We start from the raw sequence: 25,138 nt of genomic DNA on the forward strand, positions 1-25,138 counted from the left end.
GTAGGATTTAGAAAAGGTAGAGGAACTAGAGAGAAATTGCCAACATCTGTCGGATCACTGAGAAAGCAAGAGAGTTCCAGAAAAATATCTACTTCTGCTTTATTGACTATGCCAAAGCCTTTAACTGTGTGGATCATAACAAACTGAGGAAAATTCTGAAAGAGATGGGAATACCAGACCACCTGACCTACCTCCTAAGAAGTCTGTATGCAGGTCAAGAAGCAACAGTTAGAACTGGACATAGAACAATGCCAGGGTCCAGCCCCAGTGGATCCAGGGTAATTCGAAGTGGGGATGGTGTGGCGAGAGAGATATATAGATTTAGAGAGAGATAAGGAAAGAGTTTGCAGTTAAGAGAATAGAGGAGAGAAAGAGGCTGTATTCCTTGGTTTACATAGAAAGCCATCAAGCCTCAGACAAGAGATATACACCGTCTGTGTAAGACCACAGGCGCCTGCTTGAATAGTGGAGGGTGCCCCATCTTGGGCTCCCTCTCGAGTGGGTCTTATAAGCCCAGGCAAATAAGTAGACATGATGAGCCTCTATGCTCCAGATGGGAATCAGCCAGAAAATAGAGTAAGAAAGAAAAGAAGACACGGGGGAAGCCAGATTTCTTAGAAACTGGTTCATCCTTTATTTTCCAGGAAAGCTGTTATACTCTTTTTGTACATAGAGATCAATGGATAATACAAAGTCATGCAGGGTCAGCAGCCCTGACCCTTATCAAGACCAGGCTTTATCTCTGCATACCTAGCCTTATACACAGGTCTTAGGTGATTTACATCATCTTCTGGCCAGGATGCCTATTAGCATTTTATGGCCCTTTTCTGATAAGGGTCTGTCAACCAGAAAACTTATATGCCCTTAAAGTGTTGTTCTTACTAAAGTCTGGTGCCACTCTCAGAAAGCACTAATTAAGGTTACATTCTTACATAGCAAGGATACAACAATTTACAACAAGAAAGAGGAGTACAGTGATTTATAACAAAGAGAAAATTCATTAACTCAAAAGTCTAGTATTGCTGACATCAAAACTACTATATTCTTTTTCTACATCCCAATTACATTGATTAATATCCTCCAGGTGCCTAAAAGATAAAGGATATGGAGGCCTGGTGGCAGTCATTAACTCAACAATGAAAACCCTCCACCAATATAATTCTTAGCTCCTTAAAATGGGCTCTATATCTTTAAGATGTTGTTTTAAGCTCCTGCCTCTCACAGTTGGGGGGCTGTAAACAATCACATGGGTAGTTGTGAAAATCTGGGTAAACCTGTCAGGCAAGTTAGAGAGCCATCAGAGGGGTTTGAGCTGAGACACTCCTTTTATATGCAGGAGACTGTTAACTGGAGCTCTAAGTTAACTTTTTCCAGAGAAAGGGGGTCGGGGATAGCCCCTGTTAATGTCAGAAACGTTGGTGAAAGTCATAAAATAATAAGACAGACAGATTCTGGCTTTGGGGTAGATGCTCGAGAAGGCCCAGGGGGGTTTCCTCGAGGCCTGATCTTGCCTTTGCCTATCAGGCCTCTTCCTCATGACCTTTGCCACGGACGGGATTCCCCATGCTGGCTCCTGGCAGAACAACACACTGGTTCCAAATAGGAAAAGGAGTATGTCAAGGCTGTATATTGTCACCCTGCTTATTTAACTTCTATGCAGAGTACATCATGAGAAATGCTGGGCTGGAGGAAGCACAAGCTGGAATCAAGATTGCCGGGAGAAATATCAATAACCTCAGATATGCAGATGACACCACCCTTATGACAGAAAGCAAAGAAGAACTAAAGAGCCTGTTGATGAAAGTAAAAGAGGAGAGTGAAAAAGTTGGCTTAAAACTCAACATTCAGAAAATTAAGATCATGGCATCTGGTCCCATCACTTCATGGGAAATAGATGGGGAAACAATGGAAACAGTGACAGATTTTACTTTGTGGGGGCTCCAAAATCACTGCAGATGGTGACTGCAGCCATGAAATTAAAAGACGCTTGCTCCTCGGAAGAAAAGTTATGACCAACCTAGGCAGCATACTAAAAAACAGAGACATTACTTTACCAACAAAGGCCCATCTAGTCAAAGCTAAGGTTTTTCCAATAGTCATGTATGGATGTGAGAGTTGGACTATAAAGAAAGCTGAGGGCCGAAGAATTGATGCTTTTAAACTGTCATGTTGGAGAAGACTCTTGAAGAGTCCCTTGGACTGCAAGGAGATCCAACCAGTCCATCCTAAAGAAAATGAGTCCTGAATGTTCACTGCAAGGACTAATGCTGAAGCTGAAGCTCCAATACTTTGGCCACTTGATGCAAAGAACTGACTCATTTGAAAAGACCCTGATGCTGGGAAAGATTGAAGGAGGGAGAAGAAAGGGATGACAGAGGATGAGATGGTTGGATGGCATCACAAACTCAATGGACATGAGTTTGAGTAAGCTCCAGGAGTTGGTAATGGACAGGGAAGCCTGGCGTGCTGCAGTCCATGGAGTTGCAAAGAGTCAGACACAACTGAGTGACTGAACTGATCTGAACAACATAAACAAGTGGCTATAAGTCTTTGCTGGGCTAGTTTGCCACCCAGCTATGTAGCTTATAGTTTGTTCTTCTGGACTAGTGTTTCTTTCTTATTGTTTCATTCTTGCAGTTACTAGGATTAGCTTAATAAAGGTGGGGGAATTTGAGATGGGACTGACAGAAAGTTTGGTTGCAGTTTATTTTGACTAGTTAGTGGCTTATTTACAACCTAATGATATGAGAGCTTCTGTTAACCATTATAACTTAGGTTGTCCAAAGCAATGGAACATGTATGGCTCAGATAACTTAGATGCATCTAGGATTTAGAGGTGCTGCATGGCCTATGCTCCTTGTACAGGAACTTTCTCAGGGACCCAGATGGCTGCCTGATTAAAGCAGAGTACCAGGATAGAACTAGTGTTTCTACGGTATTAAGGTGATCTAGTCCATGAGCAGGTTGCTTTTCTACTATGTTCATTCTCAATTTGCTCAGGCATTGGTTAATAAAATCAGTCTCTCCTCTGGTGTTTGCCTCTCCAACCAAACCCGACACAACAGCACAGCCTCTAAATTTTTTCAAAAATATTATTTTGTGCTGCTCAATAAGTTTCTAATATTTTCTTATTAAACTTCACATTCTTATTAAATTTAATCCTAGATATAACTATGTTTTTATAATTAATTTAAATTGGAGGATAATTACTTTATGGTAATGTGATGGTTTTTGCCATACATCAGCATAAATCAGCCACAGGTATACATGTGTTCCCTCACCCCCATACTAACTATGTTTTTAACTTAATAAAGGTCTAACAGGTTTTTCCAGCAACTTATCTGGGTGTAGCAAGCTATTCCATCTAAGTGTAGCAGCCCCAAGGGATACATGGAGTTGAGGCTCTGGACAACAACTGAATACATACCTCCCTCTTTGAGTTTACGAATAAAATAAAGCAGGCAGATCCCAAAGTTCAGAGCCTGAGTTGGTGGAGACAGACTGAGACTTCAAAGTGGGTAATGGGATTAACCAACACCTAGTTCTGGCTCTTTGTTCCCACACCTGCTATGAAAAAGAAGAGTAGGATTTTCACCATGAAGGAAAGAAAAAATGAGGCCTAGAAAGTTGAATTTCTTAAGATGCCTCTGAAAAAAGGAAAAGCTGGAACAATGAGAAGAGTGGTTAAAACTTCAGTTTGCACAATCATCTAGGAGAAGAAACTAAAAGTCTGAGAAAAAGAAGACAAATTTAAGGAAAGAGAGTAGCCAGTCATGTTTGAGATGCTAAAGGCAGGAAAAAAAGTTTTAGATGAGACAATAAAAGATTAATTCAAGATTCCCTAGGGCTTGTGAATACTGTTAAGAAAAGACTGGGATGACCAAGTGTTTTCCCCATCGCATGTTAATTCAAAGTTTATTTGTGTTTGGCTGAAACAAGAGTGAGAAAATGTGAATTACAGATGAAAAGTTGGAACTATAGAAGATTGAAAATTAGCTTAGACAAGGAGAGTCTAGGAGATGGTCTAGTTGAAGTAGTCATGGCTATGGAATTCAAGGGGACAAACATTTATCTCTTTATGGCTGAATAATATTCCATTTAGGGCGTGTGTGTGTGTGTGTGTGTGTGTGTGTGTGTGTGTGTGTAGGAGCTGAGATAAAAGGAGCTAAATACACACACACACCACATCTTCTTTATCCATTCATCTGCCTGTGAACATTTAGGTTGTTTCCATGTCTTGGCTATTGCAAACAGTGCTGCTGAAAACATAAGGGGTGCGTGTTCTGATGATGGCCATTCTGACAAGTGTCAGGCGAGTACTTCATTGTAACTTGATTTACATTTTAATAATTAGCAATGTTGAGCACCTTTTTCATGTGCCTACTGGCTATTTGCACTTCTTTTTTGGAGAAATGTCTAGGTATTCTGTTCATTTTTTGATTGGGTTGTTTGGCTTTTCTGTTGCTGTTATTGAATTGTATGAGCTGCTTAAAAATTAAGTCCTTGTTGGTCACATCATTTGCAAATATTTTCTCCCAATCCATAGGTTGTCTTTTCATTTTGCCTATGGTTTCCTTTGCTGCACAAAAGCTTGTAGGTTTGATAAGGTACAATTTATTTTTGCTTTTATTTCTATTGCCTTGGGAGACTGACCAAAGGCATTGTTGTAACATTGTTACAGTTTATATCAGAATGTTTTTAATATGTTCTCTTCTGGGAGTTTTATGGTGTCATATTTCTAAGTCTTCAAGCCGTTTTAAGTTTATTGTGTACTGGTGTGAGGGTATGTTCTGATTTTATTGATTTACACTATCCTGCATGTTTTCTGTTCGTAAGAAGATGCAGGAGAAATTGGTCAGTTAGCCTGTTTTCCTCAGCCCTCTCTTTTTCAGCAGTTCTGAGAGTACAAGCAGATTCGCTTCTTTTTCCCTCTGTTGGGAGTTGCCTGACTTCCTCTTCCTGGAACTAGGGCCTCTGTCCTCGTCATGGGCTACTTCCAGGAATCAGACAACTGTGTTAATAACAGAAAGTAAAGAAGGTGTAGTGTGGCCTTAAATCAGTGACCTAATTTCATTCTCTGTATCTTCTCCATTCCTCAATAGGAAGCCTAAACATAGAACTACAGGCTGGTTTGCTTTCTCAAAATTTCTATGTCAGGAAAAGATTTTTTTTTTTCATGTCAGGCTGGTTTATCCTTAAAGATGCCTTGGCTGTGATAACCCCAGCTCCTTTTAGTACTTATATTCACCACAGGAAAGCATGAAAGTGGTACAGAAATCCTCTCTCACACCATAGCCAGATTCACTAGCCCTGTCTGTAAAAAGTCTACAAAAGCTGACCTTATCTGCTTCAGCAACTGATTTTTCACATTGACCGCTTCTCTTTTAGCAAGAGGCAGTTGTGAACAATGGGGAGAGGAAAAGGAACACATGTTTTCCTGTTCAACTTCCAATAAAAGTACAAAAGATGAGCAATTGTAACTACTTAGAATAAAATTTTCAAAAAGCAAAATGGTGGAGCCTCTCATTTTAAGTACAAAGGATTTACTTCTGCAAAGTATATTTCCTTTCCTGGTCAGTTAGCTCAACTGGTAGTTTGGTAGGCTGGCAGTCTATTTATTTGTCCTATATGTGAGTGCACACACATGTGCAAGCATGTATGCACTTTTTAGAGGCAATAATGATGTACAGATTTAAGAGTTCCCCTACCTCCATTTTGTTTGTCCTCACTTTCCTTTTCAGATACAGACATCGCAGGGTAGTTTCAGTTATTATTCCCCGGAATTTCTATAAGGAAATAAAAACATTTAGAATGAGAAGTTCTCATTGCCGATACCATTTGACTTAAACATATACTTAAGAAACGTGGAACTTGACCTCTAAAATCCAAAATAAATCTACCTCTAAAAATACATATGCTAAATTTTAGAATTCATTTCAAACATCCTTATCATAAAGTTATAGTTTTAAAACTTGGAAATAAATTCTACTTTCTAGCAACCAAATCTAAGCTGATAACTATAATCTGTCAGAAAAATTAGCTGAAACTTGGAAACAGGAAAAAGAAATTATTAGGTGATCTTTCAGTGAAGTTCTGGGCCTATACCTTTGATTAGTTTTTTACTGACTGGAGTATTCTATAATTCCAGCGGGCAGCAGTTAACTTATGGATTTTCATCTAACATAGATACAAATATTTTATGTCTAGTGAAACAGATAATACCAAAATTTAGGACTAACTTTAGGTGCCAGTGAGTTAATAATAGTAGGATGTAAAATGAGAAATGAAGTGCTGGTTATTGTGACAAATTGATCAGTGCATGCTTTCTATAAAAGTATCCAAAATTTTTAAAAAGTAAAATGAAATATTGTGTATGCCAAAAAAACTCATATGTGCTGCAAGTTTTGTACCCCAACCTAAGATCTGTTTCTTCTGCCAGCAGAATCTGTGTGTTCCTAACCAACATTCGCTATTCTAGCATCACCACTCTTGAGGCACCCTAAGAAATCTCAGGAACCCCCACAGTAGGTTCAAATTCCACAGGGCCATCAGCAGCTTTGAGAGGGTAGCTTGGCTAAATGCACACAAGCAGTTCAGCTCGGAATGTGAAATGGTTATGACATTTAACAGCCAGCCAGGGACCTGACTAATGAGTATTTAGCTAGAACCAGGCATTCACCCAATCCTCTGATGCTCTCTGCATGCACATCACATAACATAGCAGCCAACTGAAAAGTACATTTAAGCTGTTAAATTCAGAGAAGGAGTAGAAAAATGTGAGGGAAGGGAAGAAGAAATGCAATGTGGGAGGAAAAAGGGAAGAGATGAGCAAAAAAAAAAAAAAGATTAGGAGCCAGAGAACTGGGTTTCATATCAAAGTCTGGTACTAATCAACAACATGTTTGAGGTCTTTACTGCATTAGTAATAAAGAACATTTTCTTGAAAAATAAAAAATAACAATGTGACTTGAGACAAGTTATTAACCACTTCATGTCTCAAATTTCTCCTACAATGAGACTATTTAAAAAACACCCAGAAAATAAATTAAGCAGATACAAGATGGAGGAAAAACTTGATAAGGAATAAATTTGCCAGAGAGAGGGTTAGGGGTAATTATGCATGACAAACTAAATACAACATTAGTTTCCATTAGGGGGCTAAGAAGATGACCTGTGAGAGGATTAAATAACATATGACAACATTTCCCACAGTAAAAAAGTAGTCAATCAATAAATATCAATATTTTAACATTTTAATATACATGCCTATAGCCCTGGGTGTCCTTTGGAAGGAATGATGCTAAAGCTGAAACTCCAGTACTTTGGCCACCTCATGTGAAGAGTTGACTCATTGGAAAAGACTGATGCTGGGAGGGATTGGGGGCAGGAGGAGAAGGGGACGACCGAGGATGAGATGGCTGGATGGCATCACTGACTCAATGGACGCAACTCTGAGTGAACTCCAGGAGTTGGTGGTGGACAGGGAGGCCTGGCGTGCTGCGATTCATGGAGTAGCAAAGAGTTGGACATGACTGAGCAACTGAACTGAACTGACTGACCAGGCTGGTGAAAAGAAATTTAAGTCTAGTAATACTGTGTCTGAGAGAAAGTGGAACTACTGGAACACTTACACACTGTTGCTGATGTTAAAAATTGGACAGCTACTTTGGAAAACAATTTGGCCTTATCCCATAAAGCTGATGGAGCATTTACCCTATAACCTGGCTAGTTCATCTTATGAATATACCCAAGGGAAACTGTCATAATACATCACATACAAGGATGTATGCCACTAGCACCGCGCTCAACAGCAAAACTGGAAACCAACCAAACGGCTATAATGGTAGAAGAGAGAAGTAACTTGCGGTATATTCATAAAATGGAAGGCTACATAGTAGTGAAAACGAGTGAGCAAAGTTATACATGTTAACATTGTTAAATTTCAGGAATATAATATTTAGGGAAAAAACAAACTGTGAAAGAATACATAAAGTATTATTCCACTTACATAAAGATCATGCAAAACTATATCATCAGGGATAAATACGTTCAAGGTAAATCTATAAAGAAAAACAAGGGAATGAAAAACAAAATTTAGGACAGAGGTAGGGAAAGGGAGGGGAAGTGGAATGGAAAAAGCATACTGAGCACTTCAAGCTACACTCGTACTCACAGTGTTATTCTTTAGAACTTACAATTTGTTATAAACTTTATATCTATTCAATATATGATAATAACAAAAGAACTGAAAAATTAAAGTGAACATGGCGGTGGTGGCTGAGTCACTCATTCGTGTCCAACTCCTGTGACCCCATGGACTGCAGCTGCCAGGCTCCTCTGTCCATGGGATTCTCCGGGCAAGAACACTGCAGTGGGCTGCCATTTCCCTCTCCAGGAAAGTGAACATATCAGGTAGGAAATACTCTTCCCCTCTTACTCAGGAAAGTCATTTTCTAAATAACACTTATTAAAAGAGTAGGCCCAATTCAGGTTATTACATTAAAATTTTTATTTTGAGATAATTTTAAACTTACAAAAGAGCTGCAAAAATAGTATATAGAGGATTTCCACACACTCTCCACCCACCTTCTTATGTTAATATCTTATATAACCTTAAAACAATGAACAAACTAAGAAATTAACCTTAGTATAATACTATTAACTGAAGTATAGAAAATATTTATTTATTTACAATTCTTCCCATTAATGTTGTCATGTTGTTGTTCCAGGACCTAATCCAGGATCCCATGTTACATTTACTTGTATGCCTTATTCAACCTGTGAGTGTTCCTCATTCTTTCCTTGTTTTCATAATCTTGACAGTGTTGAAGGGTACTGGCCAGCTCTCTTACAGAACGTGCCCCAACTTGAGTTTGGTGTGCCCTTCTCATTGTGTCATATCGGGGGGTACATGTCGTCACATGCACTCCTAGTGATGTGAACCTGGAATGCTTAGCTAAGCTGGTGTCTGCCAGAACTTCCCACTGCAAACTTACTATTTTTCCCTTTACAATTACTAAAAATTTGGGAGGGAGAAATAAAAACATTTTAAAAAGAAGATTGAAAAACAGAGTCATAAATAAGTCATCAAGGAAAAGTCAAGAAATAATAATACCAGCCTTTATAAGACAGTTATAGAAACAAAAGCTCTTTTATTTAGACATGGGAATCTAATGGTAGAAATGAAAGGTCCCACCTTGAACTGATAACCTCCAAGCTGCCTAGACTTTGAAATGAACTGTCTAACATAGAAATGGGGTGGAGGGTGGAGTACTGATCTACCAGTCTATTAGATTAGAGTTCCAACTGGCATCACACTGCAAACCAACTTCATGTTCCCCCAAGCCACAGCTGTGATTCTGTACTGCCAGCATACAGTACCCTCCCTACACTTATATATAAAAACTAGTGAATTTACAAACTGCAAAGTATTAGAGAAAGTCTTTATAATTAGCATAGTCTGAAAACTGCATAAACTAAAACACAGTGTAGTCTAGCAAGGGCATATTTGTGATACAAACATAGCCAATGACTCAGTACTAGAATATCACAGACAGCATGCACACAGTCATTACTGACTTTCAAAAAGCAAATCTGTCTTCCAGAGAAGAGAGTTCTTTACCAACGAAGGAACAAACCCTGGGTTGACTTGAATGCTTATGAGAATCTGAGGGAAGGACTCTCACATAGAAGAGATGTGCCCATCATCCCTGGATTAAAAGAAGAGCTACATTTCCCCCAAACAGTTGTGTAAAACCATGGATGCTTCCAGTCTACTCCATTAAGGTTTCTCTGTGTTAGCTATTATAGCTGATGCACAAATCCCCAGAGTTACCCCAGAAATCAGTGTTTCTCTGTCTCAATCCCCACCCCCATGAATCTCAGCAAAGGTAATAGAAAGTTTCTGCTTAATTCTTTCTTCTTTTTTAAAAAAACTCAACAGAAGCACCTATACTAAGGGCTGCCCTGGTGGCTCAGAGGGTAAAGCATCTTCCTGCAATGTGGGAGACACAGGTTTGATCCCTGGGTTGGGAAGATCCCCTGGACAAGGAAATGGCAAACCACTCTGGTACTCTTCCCTGGAAAATCCCATGGATGGAGGAGCCTGGTAAGCTATAGTCAGTCCACGGGGTCACAAAGAGCTGGACACGACTGAGCAACTGCACCTATACTAAAAAAAAAAAAAATCAAAAGCAAGTCTTACCCTGAAAGGCTTTTAAAAGGCACAGCCTGAAAACTGCCAGAACTCCACACTACACCTCTCTTCTTAGTGGGAGTCCTTGCCTTACCCTTCCCTTATTTCAACCATAAATTCTTTCTGACAGGAAAACACTCTACGAAAACAAAGATCTTCTAAACTTAGCAACTTTAAACCTGTGGTTGGGGAAGGAAGAGGTTGAAATACCTACTAGTCTATGAGGTCACTTAGATGGCTAGATCTCCTTCAGTTTCCTGTGTCTGATTCCTGGCTTCTGGGAACTTGTCAAATTCTGTGTACGTGTTTCTGTGTGTATTTTAAAACTGTTTCCTTTAAATAGGGAAAATGAAGAGAGTTTCAAAACCCTTGTCTGCAATCTGCTTCTTCCAAAGGTGGTTCATGGATCCCTCATAACCTTCCAATTAACTTGGATTTGGTTTCAAGTGGTTTAAAGCAAAAAGAATATAGGATGAATATAAAACAAAACTTCAAACACAATGGAACAGAAAAAATCCTGCAAAACAGAACAGTTTCTTAGCCACTGCTTGTACTTTCAAACTCATGGTCTTCCCCAGGAGTTATCTGCTCAGCCTATAAGACAGGCTTTGTAAAGCAATTGTGTACTACAGAACCCCCTCTTTTCTGCCTAGAGTTTTAATTTGGGTCTGAACAAATGTTGGAGTCCACATAATCTCCTGGCACTTGTAATTTTGCTGTCTTGCAGAGAAAGTTCCTTATTAGGTAGTGTAACACTGGGGCTTTGGGATAATTAATTTTCCCTTTCTTTCAGTCTATAAAAGTGAGTCAGTGTTTTACTAAGCTGGTCTTGACTATTTCACACATACATGTAGTCACAAGTATCTGTTCAATGGAATCTTAGAAACTAAATGCTATGTTCTTTTTTAAACAAATTTTATTTGTTTTAAAATTGGGAGCAAGAGTGAGATAATAGAAAGAGTGCTGACTATTGGGGAGCTTGGACATCCCTGTACTATTCTACGCTGGATTTCTAAATTATCTGTACTTAGGCTTCCCAGGTAGGGCTCGTGGTAAAGAACCCACCTGACAGTGCAGGAGACATAAGAGACTTGGGTTCAATCCCTGGGTCGGGAAGATCCCCTGAAGGAGGAAATGGCAATCCACTCCAGTACTCTTGCCTGGAGAATCCCATGGCCAGAGGAGCCTGGCAGGCTACGGTCCATGGCGTCGCAGAGTCGGTCACGACTGAAGCAACTAAGCACAGCATAGCACAAACAAATGATACTTCCCCTCAGCTTTCTAGCTTTTCTCATCTATAATAAAAGGCAATACCTGTCATTTCCCTTTATCACTCCCTGTCCCACCAAAATTTAATGTAAAGCAGGTTTTTTTTTCAAAAGCTATTATGTAGAGCAAGGAGGTTTCAGAACCCTATTCTGAACTGGATTAAGGTTAGAGGGGAGAAAGGAGAAGGGACTTCCTCTTCTTCAACTTGAATAACTCTGACTTTATCTGGGATTTTTCTATATTCTAAATGGAAAAAATAGTTTCTCCTGCTAAAAAAATGTTAGAAGATCAGGTGGTGCTTCTAGGGTAAGTGCTTACTTGAGCAAGTGAAAATGTATGTTTGTAGATGGAACTTAACCTCTAGCTATTCCTTAAACAGCCTCTTTCAGTGTACCTAACACTGGCATCTATGTGGTCTTAAACAAATTACCAACAAAAGCTGGAACTACTGGGAACCACGGAAAATATTTCACCTCCTCACCCTCATCTTTTCTACTCCCACAGTCACACCACAGTTCATTAAGACATTTAGTCTTCTCTTCCCTTGTTTACATGACAATTAATTTGGTTTTCCTCCATGCCTCTTTGACAGCTCTGCAGTGTGATGTGGTAGTTATGTACAGATGTGAGAGCTGGATCATAAAGAAGGCAGAGCACTGAAGAACTGATGCTTTCGAACTGTGGTGCTGGAGAAGACTCTTGAGAGTCTCTTGGACAGCAAGGAGATCAACCCTGAATACTCACTGGAAGGACTGATGCTGAAGCTGAAGCTCCAATACTGTGGCCACCCAATGCGAAGAGCCAACTCATTGGGAAAGACCCTAATGCTGGGAAAGGTTGAAGGCAGGAGAAGAAGATAACAGACTGGACAAATTCTGGGAGACAGTGGGGGATAGGGAGGCCTAGCATGCTGCAGCCCATGGGGTCGTAAAGAGTCGTACATGACTTAGTGACTGAAAGCTGAAACTCCAATACTTTGGCCACTTGATGTGAAGAGCTGACTTATTTGAAAAGACCCTGATGCTGGGAAAGATTGAGGGCAGGAGGAGAAGGGGACGACAGAGGATAAGATGGTTGGATGGCATCACCAACTCAATGGACATGGGTTTGGGTAGACTCGGTAGTTGGTGATGGACAGGGAGGCCTGGTGTGCTGCGGTTCATGGGGTCCCAAAGAGTCAGACATGACTGAGCAACTGAACTGAACTAGCGACTGAACTGAACTAGCATCTGAACAACAGTGTGATGTAGTAGAATTAGGCTGTGCAGTTCAGTCGCTCAGTCGTGTCCGACTCTTTGCGACCCCATAAATCACAGCACACCAGGCCTCCCTGTCCATCACCAACTCCCAGAGTTCACTCAAACTCATGTCCATCGAGTTGGTGATGCCATCCAGTCATCTCATCCTTTGTCAGCCCCTTCCCTTCCTGCCCTCAATCCCTCCCAGCATCATGGTCTTTTCCAATGAGCCAGCTCTTTGCATGAGGTGGCCAAAATATTGGAGTTTCAGCTACAGCATCAGGCCCTCCAATAAACATCCAGGACTGATCTCCTTCGCTAAACCTTGGAGGCAGCACTATCAAATGTATGACCTTGGTCTAGTGAGATAATCAGTCTGAACTTCTTATCTCTCACATGAGCATAATCACTTCACCTTGGTTGCAAGGACTCTTTGCAACACAGAGGAGCCTGAGAGGTTCCTCTGTCCATGGAATTTTCCAGGCAAGAATATACTGGAGTGGGTTGCCATTTCCTCCTCTGGGGGATCTTCCTGACCTATGGCTCGAACCCAGGTCTCTTACATCCCCTGCACTGACAGGTAGATTCTTTACCACTAGCGCCACCTGGGAAGCCCTCTATGTAAGATAAAGTATCAGTTCAATTCAGTTCAGTCGCTCAGTCGTGTCCGACTCTTTGCGACTCCATGAATCGCAGCATGTCAGGCCTCCCTGTTCATCACCATCATCTCATCCTCTGTTATCCCCTTCTCCTCCTGCTCCCAATCCCTCCAGCATCAGAGTCTTTTCCAATGAGTCAACTCTTCCCATGAGGTGGCCAAAGTACTGGAGCTTCAGCTTTAGCATCATTCCTTCCAAAGAAATCCCAGGGCTGATCTCCTTCAGAATGGACTGGTTGGATCTCCTTGCAGTCCAAGGGACTCTCAAGAGTCTACTCCCAACACCACAATTCAAAAGCATCAATTCTTCAGCGCTCAGCCTTCTTCACAGTCCAACTCTCACATCCATACATGACCACAGGAAAAACCATAGCCTTGACTAGATGGACCTTAGTAGGCAAAGTAATGTCTCTGCTTTTGAATATGCTATCCAGGTTGGACATAACTTTTCTTCCAGAGAGTAAGCGTCCTTTATTTTCATGGCTGCAATCACCATCTGCAGTGATTTTGGAGCCCCAAAAAATAAAGTCTGACACTGTTTCCACTGTTTCCCCATCTATTTCCCATGAAGTGATGGCACTGGATGCCATGGTCTTAGTTTTCTGAACGTTGAGCTTTAAGCCAACTTTTTCGCTCTCCTCTTTCACTTTCATCAAGAGGCTTTTAGTTCCTCTTCACTTTCTGCCATAAGGGTGGTGTCATCTGCATACCTGAGGTTATTGATATTTCTCCCAGCAATCTTGATTCTAGCTTGTGTTTCTTCCAGTCCAGCGTTTCTCATGATGTACTCTGCATATAAATTAAATAAGCAGGGTGACAATAGACAGCCTTGATGTACTCCTTTTCCTATTTGGAACCAGTCTGTTCCATGTCCAGTTCTAATTGTTGCTTCCTGACCCGCATACAGATTTCTCAAGAGGCAGGTCAGGTGATCTGGTATTCCCATCTCTTTCAGAATTTTCCACAGTTTATTGTGATCCACACAGTCAAAGGCTTTGGCATAGTCAATAAAGCAGAAATAGATGTTTTTCTGGAACTCTCTTGCTTTTTCCATGATCCAGAGGATGTTGGCAATTTGATCTCTGGTTCTTCTGCCTTTTCTAAAACCAGCTTGAACATCAGGAAGTTCACGGTTCACGTATTGCTAAAGCCTGGCTTGGAGAATTTTGAGCATTACTTTACTAGCATGTGAGATGAGTGCAATGGTGTGGTAGTTTGAGCATTCTTTGGCATTGCCTTTCTTTGGGATTGGAATGAAAACTGACCTTTTCCAGTCCTGTGGCCACTGCTGAGTTTTCCAAATTTACTGGCATATTGAGTGCAGCACTTTCACAGCATCATCTTTCAGGATTTGAAACAGCTCAACTGGAATTTCATCACCTCTACTAGCTTTGTTCATAGTGATGCTTTCTAAGGCCCATTTGACTTCACATTCCAAGATGTCTGGCTCTAGATGAGTGATCACATCATCATGATTATCTGGGTCATGAAGATCTTTTTGTACAGTTCTTCCGTGTATTCTTGCCACCTCTTCTTAATATCTTCTGCTTCTGTTAGGTCCATACCATTTCTGTCCTTTATCGAGCCCATCCTTGCATGAAAAGTTCCCTTGGTATCTCTAATTTTCTTGAAGAGATCTCTAGTCTTTCCCATTCTGTTGTTTTACTCTATTTCTTTGCACTGATCACTGAAGAAGGCTTTCTTATCTCTTCTTGCTATTGTTTGGAACTCTGCATTCAGGTGCTTATATCTTTCCTTTTCTCCTTTGCTTTTCACCTCTCTTCTTTTCACAGCTATTTGTAAGGCCTCCCCAGACAGCCATTTTGCTTTTTTGCATTTCTTTTCCATGGGGATGGTCTAGTATTTTTTTTTTTATAGTGTCTTGCACATATTTAGGTGAGCTTCCTCCAAGGCACTGTTCTTATCCCTGTTTTTTGTGTGGGTTCTTCCCTGAGTTATATATGATATCATATCTCCTCACTGCATCTCTAGCCCTGGCTCCTAAAGCTAACTCTAGTACTAAACTTAAACAGTTGGACATTTCCTCTTAGGTGGTCACTTGCATCTCAAGATAAATATATTCCAAAATGACACTGCTTACCTTCTCTGCTAGTTAGCATATCTGTTCCTCTGCCTTATTATTCTGTAACTTGTTTGTAAAACAAGGGTTACCCTCTGTTCCCTTCTCTGATCACCTGTCAGATTCTAGAAATTCCATCTGAGGGTCTCCTGAAGCTATTAACTCCTTTGTAATCCTTCTAATAGATCAGATTCTTACTCCTGGATTCAATTTCTTGTGATTTGCTTCCAATTTTATAAACTGTCCACTGCTGCCCTAGAGCAGACAGTGGTCATGACTTACCAGCTCAGAAACCTTCAGTGGCTTCCCATGGGTTACTGAATGAAGTTCAGCCACACATACAAGATGCTCTAGTTTGAACACAAACTGTTCTTTTATCTTTCTTTTCCACTATTTACCTTTACTCAAAATGGCCTATGTACTTTTCCCTCTATATGGCCCATGCTTTCCTGCACCTATGCCATTGCTCACACTGTTCCTTCCAAGGCTAATGCCCTACTCTGTATCAGTCAAAATATTTCAAAGGTTAACTTACAAAGGCCTGTTCAAATCCCATGAACTTCTCAATGATGTTTCTCTGCTTCCCTGATCCAAAAATAATATTTCTCCCATTCCAACTCCCATACCACTTGGTTGACATCATTTCCCTAAAACTAATAGTTGTTCTTGCACTATAATTATTTTTCTCAACTTCATCCCTCTTGGCAAGTGTGAAAATGCCTACATAATTTCTGTAACCTATAAAGCCCTAGCAAAGGGCTTGGCTTCTAAATAGGAGATCAGATGTAAAAAAAAAAAAAAAAAAAATTGTGAACTTGAATAAAGACCAGCAATTGGTGAGTTCATTAAGAAAATCAGACCAAGGAAATCCTTTCTGAATAATACATGTTATAAGATGTCTCCTTCTAATAATTTCATCAAGACAACTGCCATCAAGAATACATTTTATCTGATGATTTATCCGGGATCTGTACATCTCAGTTACAACCATCCCAAAGAGACATTCTTCTTAGCTGAACTACTTCATTAGATACACATGTGGCAGCCAGAAAGTGGGGACAATCTGTGACTTACATAACCCCAAATCCTAGACTCTAAGGGATTTTCTGGTTCCACGTGCCACTTCTCTGCTGGTGGTCTATGCTCCATTACTCTACTTCATAGCCGAAGGCAGAACATTTCTAATGCTACCAGGTCAACAAGCTGTGGGAGTTCAAGTAACTCCCATATGAGGCTCCTGGTGCCCACATATCCCCAGGAAGCACTGGCTTTGAGGCTAAACTGGCAGTTGACAACTAAAGCTGTCAAGTCATTTTCTCATGTCAAATGGGGTTTTATTCGGTCTAAGGAGAGTGAGCCACAGGGGGTTCAGACTCAATCAAACTAAGCCCAAATGGGAAGAATCACATCGCCTTCCACTCCCACCAGGCATGTCTGAGCTGGGAGCCATCCTGGATCTTGCGTGGCCTCTCACGGTCACTTTGGTTCTGAAAATTATAGAATTCCACAATTGGAAAAGCACTGGGAGATAAATGGTTCATTCTCCCACTCAGAGCAATCATCCCCAGCAACCCTGACCACCTTGCTTAAATACTTCCAGTGAAGAAGAAATCACTGTCTCTTAAGATAGCCTCTACATTTTCAGACAACTCTATTTATAAATTCCTTTATTCATTAGATTTCTCCTCACCTTAAGCCCTGGAGGCAAGCAAGCGCCAACAATAGGGCCTGCCTGAATTCTATCTTATCCTAGCTTGTGAGCACTGAGATGAACAAGCATGCAGACCTTGAGGGTGCTCCTTTATATATTTACCCTTCACCTACATCACCTTCCATCATGTGGCAATGTGGTCACCTGTGAGCCCTGAAATCTGGCTGATCCACCTACTACAAAAGCAGCAGCCAATAAAATGAACTATGAGCACCTTATCTGTTTTTCAGCACAGATCTAGGACATCTTAGGTTTGCTGCTTGCCCTAATTCTTAAATGCACTCAACTCCAATCTTATTCAACCTCAAATCCTTTTAGAGATTTCAATTCTCTATTTTAGCTCCCAGAGATTCCCAATAACCTAACTCTATATATTTCTTTTTTTTTAAGTTTTTTATTTTTTTTAATTTTAAAATCTTTAATTCTTACATGTGTTCCCAAACAATTCCAATCCAACAAATTCAAATCATGTGCTAGCTCAACTGGTTGGGCCTACTCAGACAAATGCGATGTAAAGCTAGAGTAATAGTTCTGCTCATTGCAGTCCTGACAACAGATTGAGCAGGTGGACACAATTATTTATTTTACAGGCTTCCTCAGCAACTCCAATTAATGGAGAATCCCTACACTCCCGTAATTTCAGTAACTTCTGATGGACTTCTTCTGGGTTATGCTGAGTGGTCAGTTGTATGGTTGATCTCAGGAAGCTGTGGGGTGTTTGATAAGGAAGCTACAGGATCCAAAAAGACAAATATGGTAAAAATTTGGGAACCAGATTTTAAACATGCTCACCCACGCCCTTGAAAGTTAACAAGAACTCAATATTCGTGAATGTTTAACCATCTATGGAAATATTTTCTGAAGTAATCTGCTTAAGAGATGATTTACAAATGTGCTGATAAGATTAAAGTACAGCCTAAATAAATCTCAGCATGGGGCTTAGGTCCCTCTCTAAAAAGGGAGGCATGAAATTAAAATAGAACTAATCTAAGAGAAACTCTACTCATTAACACCAACATGTTGGTCATGAGAGAGTGAAGGAGTGACTGTTTTTAGAATAAAAATTATTCAACCACTATTTCAACCACTGCCTGGGGAAAAGTTTCTCTGATAATAATGCCAATGAGAATTATTTGGAAAGAAGTATCACTAGAACAGAACAGTTTATCAGACTATCAGAATACCATATCTTAATGTAACTACTATATAGAAACATCCAGTTCTCTTTGTTGTAATTCTGGGACCTTGAATTTGGTTTCCTGGGTAGAGCTGGCCACTTGAAAGCAATGACCTAAACGTTACAAGATTTCCCATGGTAAAACTTGTAAATTAGGTGTTTTGTTGATAAATTATTCTTTCCAAGAAGAAAAGAGTGAATTGATCCCCTAGGACCTGATTAGTCTTAGGATAAGCCATAAATTGAACTAAATTTGTAAGCCCTGGATTGGTGATGACTATAGCAGGGTATAGATTTGAGAGGCCCAACCTTAGTAGTTTGTTGTCTCAGTCTCACTACCTCATTTTCCCACAACAATATGGTATTTATAAAATGCAATGATTAGAGATTCATGAACTCTAACATTTTAACTCAACCCTGAGTCTGAGTCTTCTCATCTATACATAAGAAGGTTGGACAAGATAATTTCTACTGCCCTTTCCGGTCTTAGAATTATTCTTGCTATTAGAAATAACAAGATTTCAGTAAGGTGCCTAGTTACAAACTAAATTTACAACTAAACGGCCTTTCTAGATACTTAAAATAAGCAGTTGGGGAAAAAATGGGAAAAGTGCCATTTACATAGGGGGTGTGTGTGTGTGTGTGTGCATGCTAAGTCACTTCAGTCATAGGGCAACTCTTTCATAGGGCAAGAAGATTTAAAACAACTAGGAATATGCCTAACAATAAATGTATAGATCAATACAAAAAGTCACAAAATTTTACTGAGGTCTGTAGAAGAAGACCTGAATTAACATAGAAATAACATGTTCCTGATAGGGAGACTCAACATTGCAGAAATATACACTATCCCCCAGATTAAGCCACAATTTCAATACAATCACAACCAATGGAACTTTTTTGAAACTGAATAATTAAAAAATGTATATGTAAAGAGAGCACTCATTTAGTATCTTTCCAATTGGGGTTTCCTAGAGGAGGTACAAGTTTCTAAGTTCTTTGTATAAAAGAAAGTCTTGTATACTTTTTGAAGGCAAAATCCCCACTTTTCATTGCTTTAATACATCATCAAGCCTAGAACATACATGTAGTACTGTGAACCTGGCATTCTTAGATTTAATAGCTGTATAAAGTCAGCTTTCATAAGCAACCTTGAAAGCTCATACTATACACTGCTTTTACTGAAGCATAAATCTGAACTGGGAGCTGTGTTAAGTCAGTGTACAGTAAAATAGTGAGTGAGCCTAGCTGACTGCCTAGAATTTGCATCTCAAAGAGGTTGATTTTTGTGTGTATTCTACGAGCTATCATTTATGTAGTAATTTTCATTTAAGACCCAGAAGCTACTTCAGTTCATTTCAGTTTAGTCGCTCAGTCGTGTCCAACTCTTTGTGACCCCAGGAACTGCAGCACGCCAGGCCTCTCTATCCATCACCAACTACCAGAGTCTACCCAAACCCATGTCCATTGAGTCGGTGATGCCATCCAACCACCTCATCCTCTGTCATCCCCTTCTGCCCTCAATCTTTCCAAGAATCAGGGTCTTTTCAAATGAGTCAGCTCTTCGCATCAGGTGGCCAAAGTACTGGAATTTCAGCTTCAACATCAGTCCTTCCAATGAACACCCAGGACTGATCTCCTTTAGGATGGATTGGTTGGATCTCCTTGCAGTCCAAGGGACTCTCAAGAGTCTTCTCCAACAACACAGTTCAAAAGCATAAATTCTTCGACCCTCAGCTTTCTTTATAGTGCAATTCTCACATCCATACATGACTACTGGAAAAACCAAAGCCTTGACTAGACAGACCTTTGTGGACAAAGTAACGTCTCTGCTTTTTAAGTTTAAGTTTTAATATGCTGTCTAGGTTGGTCATAGCGTTTCTTCCAAGGAGCAAGTGTCTTTTAATTTCATGGCTGCAATCACCATCTGCAGTGATTCTGGAGCCCCCAAAAATAAAGTCAGCCACTGTTTCCCCATCTATTTCCCATGAAGTGATGGGACTGGATGCCATGATCTTAGTTTTCTGAATGTTGAGCTTTAAGCCAAATTTTTCACTCTCCTCTTTTACTTTCATCAAGAGGCTCTTTATTTCTTCTTCACTTTCTGCCATAAGGGTGGTGTCAACCGCATATCTGAGGTTATTGATATTTCTCCCAGCAATCTTGATTCCAGCTTGTGCTTCCTCCAGCCCAGTATTTCTCATGATGTACTCTGCATATAAGTTAAATAAGCAGGGTGACAATATACAGCCTTGACATACTCCTTTTCCTATTTGAAACCAGTCTGTTGTTCCATGTGTGTTTGTGTGAAGTTGCTCAGTTGTGTCCGACTCTTTGTGACCCCATGGACTGTAGCCCGCCAGGCTCCTCTGTCCATGGGATTCTCCAGGCAACAATACTGGAGTGGGTTGCCATTTCCTTCTCCAGGGCATCTTCCCAACCCAGGGGTCGAACTCTGGTCTCCTGCATTGCAGGCAGACGCTTTATCCTCTGAGCCACCAGGGAAGCAACAGAAGTTGTTCCATGTCCAGTTCTAACTGTTGCTTCCTGACCTGCATACAGATTTCTCAAGAGGCAGGTCAGGTGGTCTGTATTCCCATCTCTTTCAGAATTTTCCACAGTTTACTGTGATCCACACAGTCAAAGGCTTTGGCATAGTCAAGCAGAAGAAGCTACTTACCTTTTCAATTATATTTTCTTTAATATTAATTTATTTTTATTTTGTTACATTTCATTCTACAGGAAGAATTATACTTTCAAAAGAGTCAGATACGACTGACCAACTAACACAACAACAGGAAGAATTATACATTACAATGCCATTCACTAATTTATGACACCTGACAATCTTTTCATGAATGGATACATGCACACACACTCACACACGATGGGTGGTTGGCCATAGGGCTCTGAAGATGCAGATGAAGAACATGACAAGTTCAAAGTGGGAACAAAAGTGGCTAGGGACGAATGGTCAAAGATCAAGAAGAAAATACAGATTGGGGAAATGAAAGGAGACTGCAGAAACTTTTTGAAGTTTAAATGAAATGAGTAAGGTTATAGAAAGGTTCCTAATTTTATTTAACAAATGTGTCAAGTATTACACTAGGGCTGAAGAAAAGTCATGACCAACCTAGATAGTATATTCAAAAGCAGAGACATTACTTTGCCGACTAAGGTCCATCTGGTCAAGGCTATGGCTTTTCCTGTGGTCACGTATGGATGTGAGAGTTGGACTGTGAAGAAGGCTAAGTGCCGAAGAATTGATCCTTTTGAACTGTGGTGTTGGAGAAGACTCTTGAGAGTCCCTTGGACTGCAAGATCCAACCAGTCCATTCTGAAGGAGATCAACCCTGGGATTTCTTTGGAAGGAATGATGCTAAAGCTGAAGCTCCAGTACTTTGGCCACCTCATGCGAAGGGTTGACTCATTGGAAAAGACTCTGATGCTGGGAGGGATTGGGGGCAGGAGGAGAAGGGGACAACAGAGGATGAGATGGCTGGATGGCATCACAGACTTGATGGACGTGAATCTGAGTGAACTCCGGGAGATGGTGATAGACAGGGAGGCCTGGCGTGCTGCGATTCATGGGGTTGCAAAGAGTTGGACACGACTGAGCGACTGAACTGAAGGGTTGCAGAACAGGATCAAATACTACCCCTATCACTGCCTTGAAGTGATAGTAGGGGAGACATACAAGGAAAAATTGCAGTGTGGTGGGTAGTAGGAGAGAGCTAAGGACAGGGTGCTACAGAAGTGTAAATGCGAAGCATCTGAACCAGATTGCAGGGATCTGGTAATGTTTCTCGAGCAGATCCTGAGCTGAGTCTTCAAGAATAAATATTATGTTAGCTTAGTGAACATGGTGGATGGGAGTTTTCCAGGCAGGAGTGAGGCACAAAATATGAAATGGCATGAAGTGAAGTACATTGCAGAATGCCACTGAATACTTTAAAAGGTTAGTTAACATGATCAGACTTGTGATTCAGAAAGATACAGCATCAGAATGGAATCTAGCTTGACTGATGGCCCGGAAATGAGTTAAGATGCTGCTATTTGTAATTGAGAGGAAAAAATAATGAATATATGAGTTAAGGCATTTGTAATGAGGATGGGAGAAGGGGTGACATTTGACAGGTTTTCTATATGAGGTAAAATATCCATGAAGTGGAATTTACCTTGTGATTCACTATAAAGTCTAGGATGTGAACTTCAGTTTCTAGACTCAGAAACTTGGTTTTGGCTGTTCACTGAGACTGAATCCACAATTCACATTAACACTGATAAGGTTTTAGAGGCTAATTAAGACCAGAATGGCAGATGATTATTTGTAATGAAACTGATTAATTGTCCCAGTGACTATAACTTTTACTTTGGCACATTCAGATATTTTCTCCTTGGAAAAAGATATATATATATGAAAAACCAATCATTATCAGAAGATTGCTTGATCAACACAGAATTAGAGAATAGGGAAATTAAATTGTGTGCTTTAAACATTTAATAACATCAGGCCACAAAGCAGCAAGAGAAATGTTCAAGTTTGTGACCTACCTACCTTCTCTCCCCTGGACAGTACTTGCACAGGCACAACCAAAATATGCTTCTCACTCTTGTGTTCCTATGTCATCTTTGTTAACTAATAGCACTTTATGAATATTCTTTAGACAAATATATTTAGTCAACTCTTAATCTGCCCAGGCTGTCTTTTAAGGGTGATTTTTGGGTAACTTTGCCTTGATTTGTGCTGAATTTACAATTTAATTTTCAGTTGTAAATCTAGTTTCCCTCATTTTCAAGATCTTAGAAATGAAAGTGGAAGAACAACTGACTTCTTCGTCACCATTTACAGCCTACAATCCAAGCAAAAGATGAAAAAGACAATGGGATAGGAGGGAAATGAGTAGGATCCAAACAAAATGTAGTTTACAAAGAGATGGTTCTTAAGGCAATTAACCATAGGCTGGATATATAAAACTTCACAACTCAAACAAATTAAATACATATGCAACTTATATATGGGCTTCCCTGGTGGTTCAGACAGTAAAGAATCTGCCTGTAATGCAGGAGACCCAGGTTCAATCCCTGAATTGGGAAGATCCCCTAGAGTAGGAAATGGCAACCCACTCCAGTATTCTTGCTTGGAGAATCCTGTGGACTGAGGAGCCTGGTGGTTACAGTTCATGGGGTTACAATCAGTCATACTAACACACACACATATGTATACTGAATAATTACATTGTACAATGTGTTAAATGTCAATTATATCTCAATAAAGTTGGGAACAAAAAAAGAAGCAATCGTGTACATGTTATAGTGAAATTCCAAAATGAATAAGATTGTGAATGAGGAAGATAATGAGATCTAAAAGTACAGATATAATGCAAAAATGATAAATGCTTTAAGGAGATTTGGAGAAGATAGGAAACAAAATGCCAAAATAGTTCTGAAGGAGGAGTTATTCTAGGTGGAGAAGTCAAGAAAAAGTGGCATTTGTCTTACAGAAGCAGTGAAAGTCTTGATAAAAACAGATTCAAGTAATTTTTTCCACTGATAATCAAATAACCTTTAAAATCAAAGATATGTCATATTAATTAAAATTTTATCATTATTTATTAATACTTATAGCCAGTTATGAAAAACTTTATGGATATAATTAGATAAACATTTAAAAAATGGAAGATACAAAGGGAAAAGCTAAACAGAAAAGTAAATAAGGTGTCAAGGCTTAGTAATTGTGCATAGGCCTCTGTGGCCCCAGGGTTTTGTTGTTACTCAATATTTCCTTGTTTGAACAGCTCATACAACTCAGTAACAAACAACCCAATCAAAAACGGGCATGCGTTTGGGCAAGCTCTGAGAGTTGGTGATGGATGGGGAAGCCTGGCGTGCTGTAGTCCATGGGGTTGCAAGGAGTCCAATATAACTGAGCAACTGAACTGAACTGATATGGAATACTACTCAGCCATAAAAAAGAATGAAAAAATGCCATTTACAGCAGTATGGATGGACCTAGAGGTTATCATACTAAATGAAGTAAGTCAGAAAGACAAATATCATATGATACCACTTACATGTGGAATCTAAAATATGACACAAGTGAACTAATCTATGAACCAGAACAGACTCACAAAGAGAACAGCCTTTGTGGTTTCTAAAAGGGAGGGGGCGGTGGGGGAGGGATGGATTGGTAGCTTGGGATTAGCAGATGCAAACTATTATATATATGTATAACTGAATCACTTTGCTGTATACTAGAAACTAACACAATTTTATAAATCAACTATATTTCATTAAAATTAATTTAAAAAAAATTTCCTGTTTGGCTCTTTTGGAGGTCAAGCAGTTTTCTTACTAGTGGGCTCTCTCAAAGGGATGACCAAGAGATGAAAAAAGAATTTTTTTTTCTTAAAAGGTATATTTGGGACCTAAAGGGAAGGGATGGGGGAAGCGAAGGGACACTCAAGAGGGAGAGGATATATGTATAATTATGGCTGATTCATGTTGTTGTATGGCAGAAACTAACACAAGACTGTAAAGCAATTTTCCTCCAATTAAAAAAAAATGGTATACTTGGTCTTATCAACCCATGGATTTTAGAATTTTATAATTATACTATTCATTAAGCTTCATTTTATTGTTTTAAACCTACTGGATCTTTTATTTTAGTAGGAAAATACACAATTCACTACAACAGTAACTAAAGGAGTAAAAAAATCCGTTAACTATTATGCTTTTCTCCCCCATCAGTTTCATCTCTCTTCATTTTATATTCTCAGAAACACTCCTCATTATACAGAACATTATGCA

At 39.8% G+C, this 25,138-nt stretch overlaps 1 protein-coding gene across 3 annotated transcripts in view; it reads right to left on the reverse strand.

Annotated features, from left to right (window-relative positions):
• LOC101109422 (phospholipid-transporting ATPase FetA-like) overlaps positions 1 to 25,138 on the reverse strand; it is a 124,746-nt gene that overhangs the window by 78,513 nt on the left and 21,095 nt on the right. For all 3 annotated transcript variants that reach the window (XM_060409312.1, XM_060409310.1, XM_042243288.1), the window contains one exon: positions 5,709 to 5,786. In XM_060409312.1, coding sequence (XP_060265295.1) covers positions 5,709 to 5,751 — 43 coding nt within the window. In that variant the 5' untranslated portion in view covers positions 5,752 to 5,786. The remainder of the gene's footprint in view (positions 1 to 5,708; positions 5,787 to 25,138) is intronic.

Source organism: Ovis aries, chromosome 2 (assembly GCF_016772045.2).
Source record: "Ovis aries strain OAR_USU_Benz2616 breed Rambouillet chromosome 2, ARS-UI_Ramb_v3.0, whole genome shotgun sequence".
In the NCBI taxonomy this organism is placed as follows: domain Eukaryota; kingdom Metazoa; phylum Chordata; class Mammalia; order Artiodactyla; family Bovidae; genus Ovis; species Ovis aries.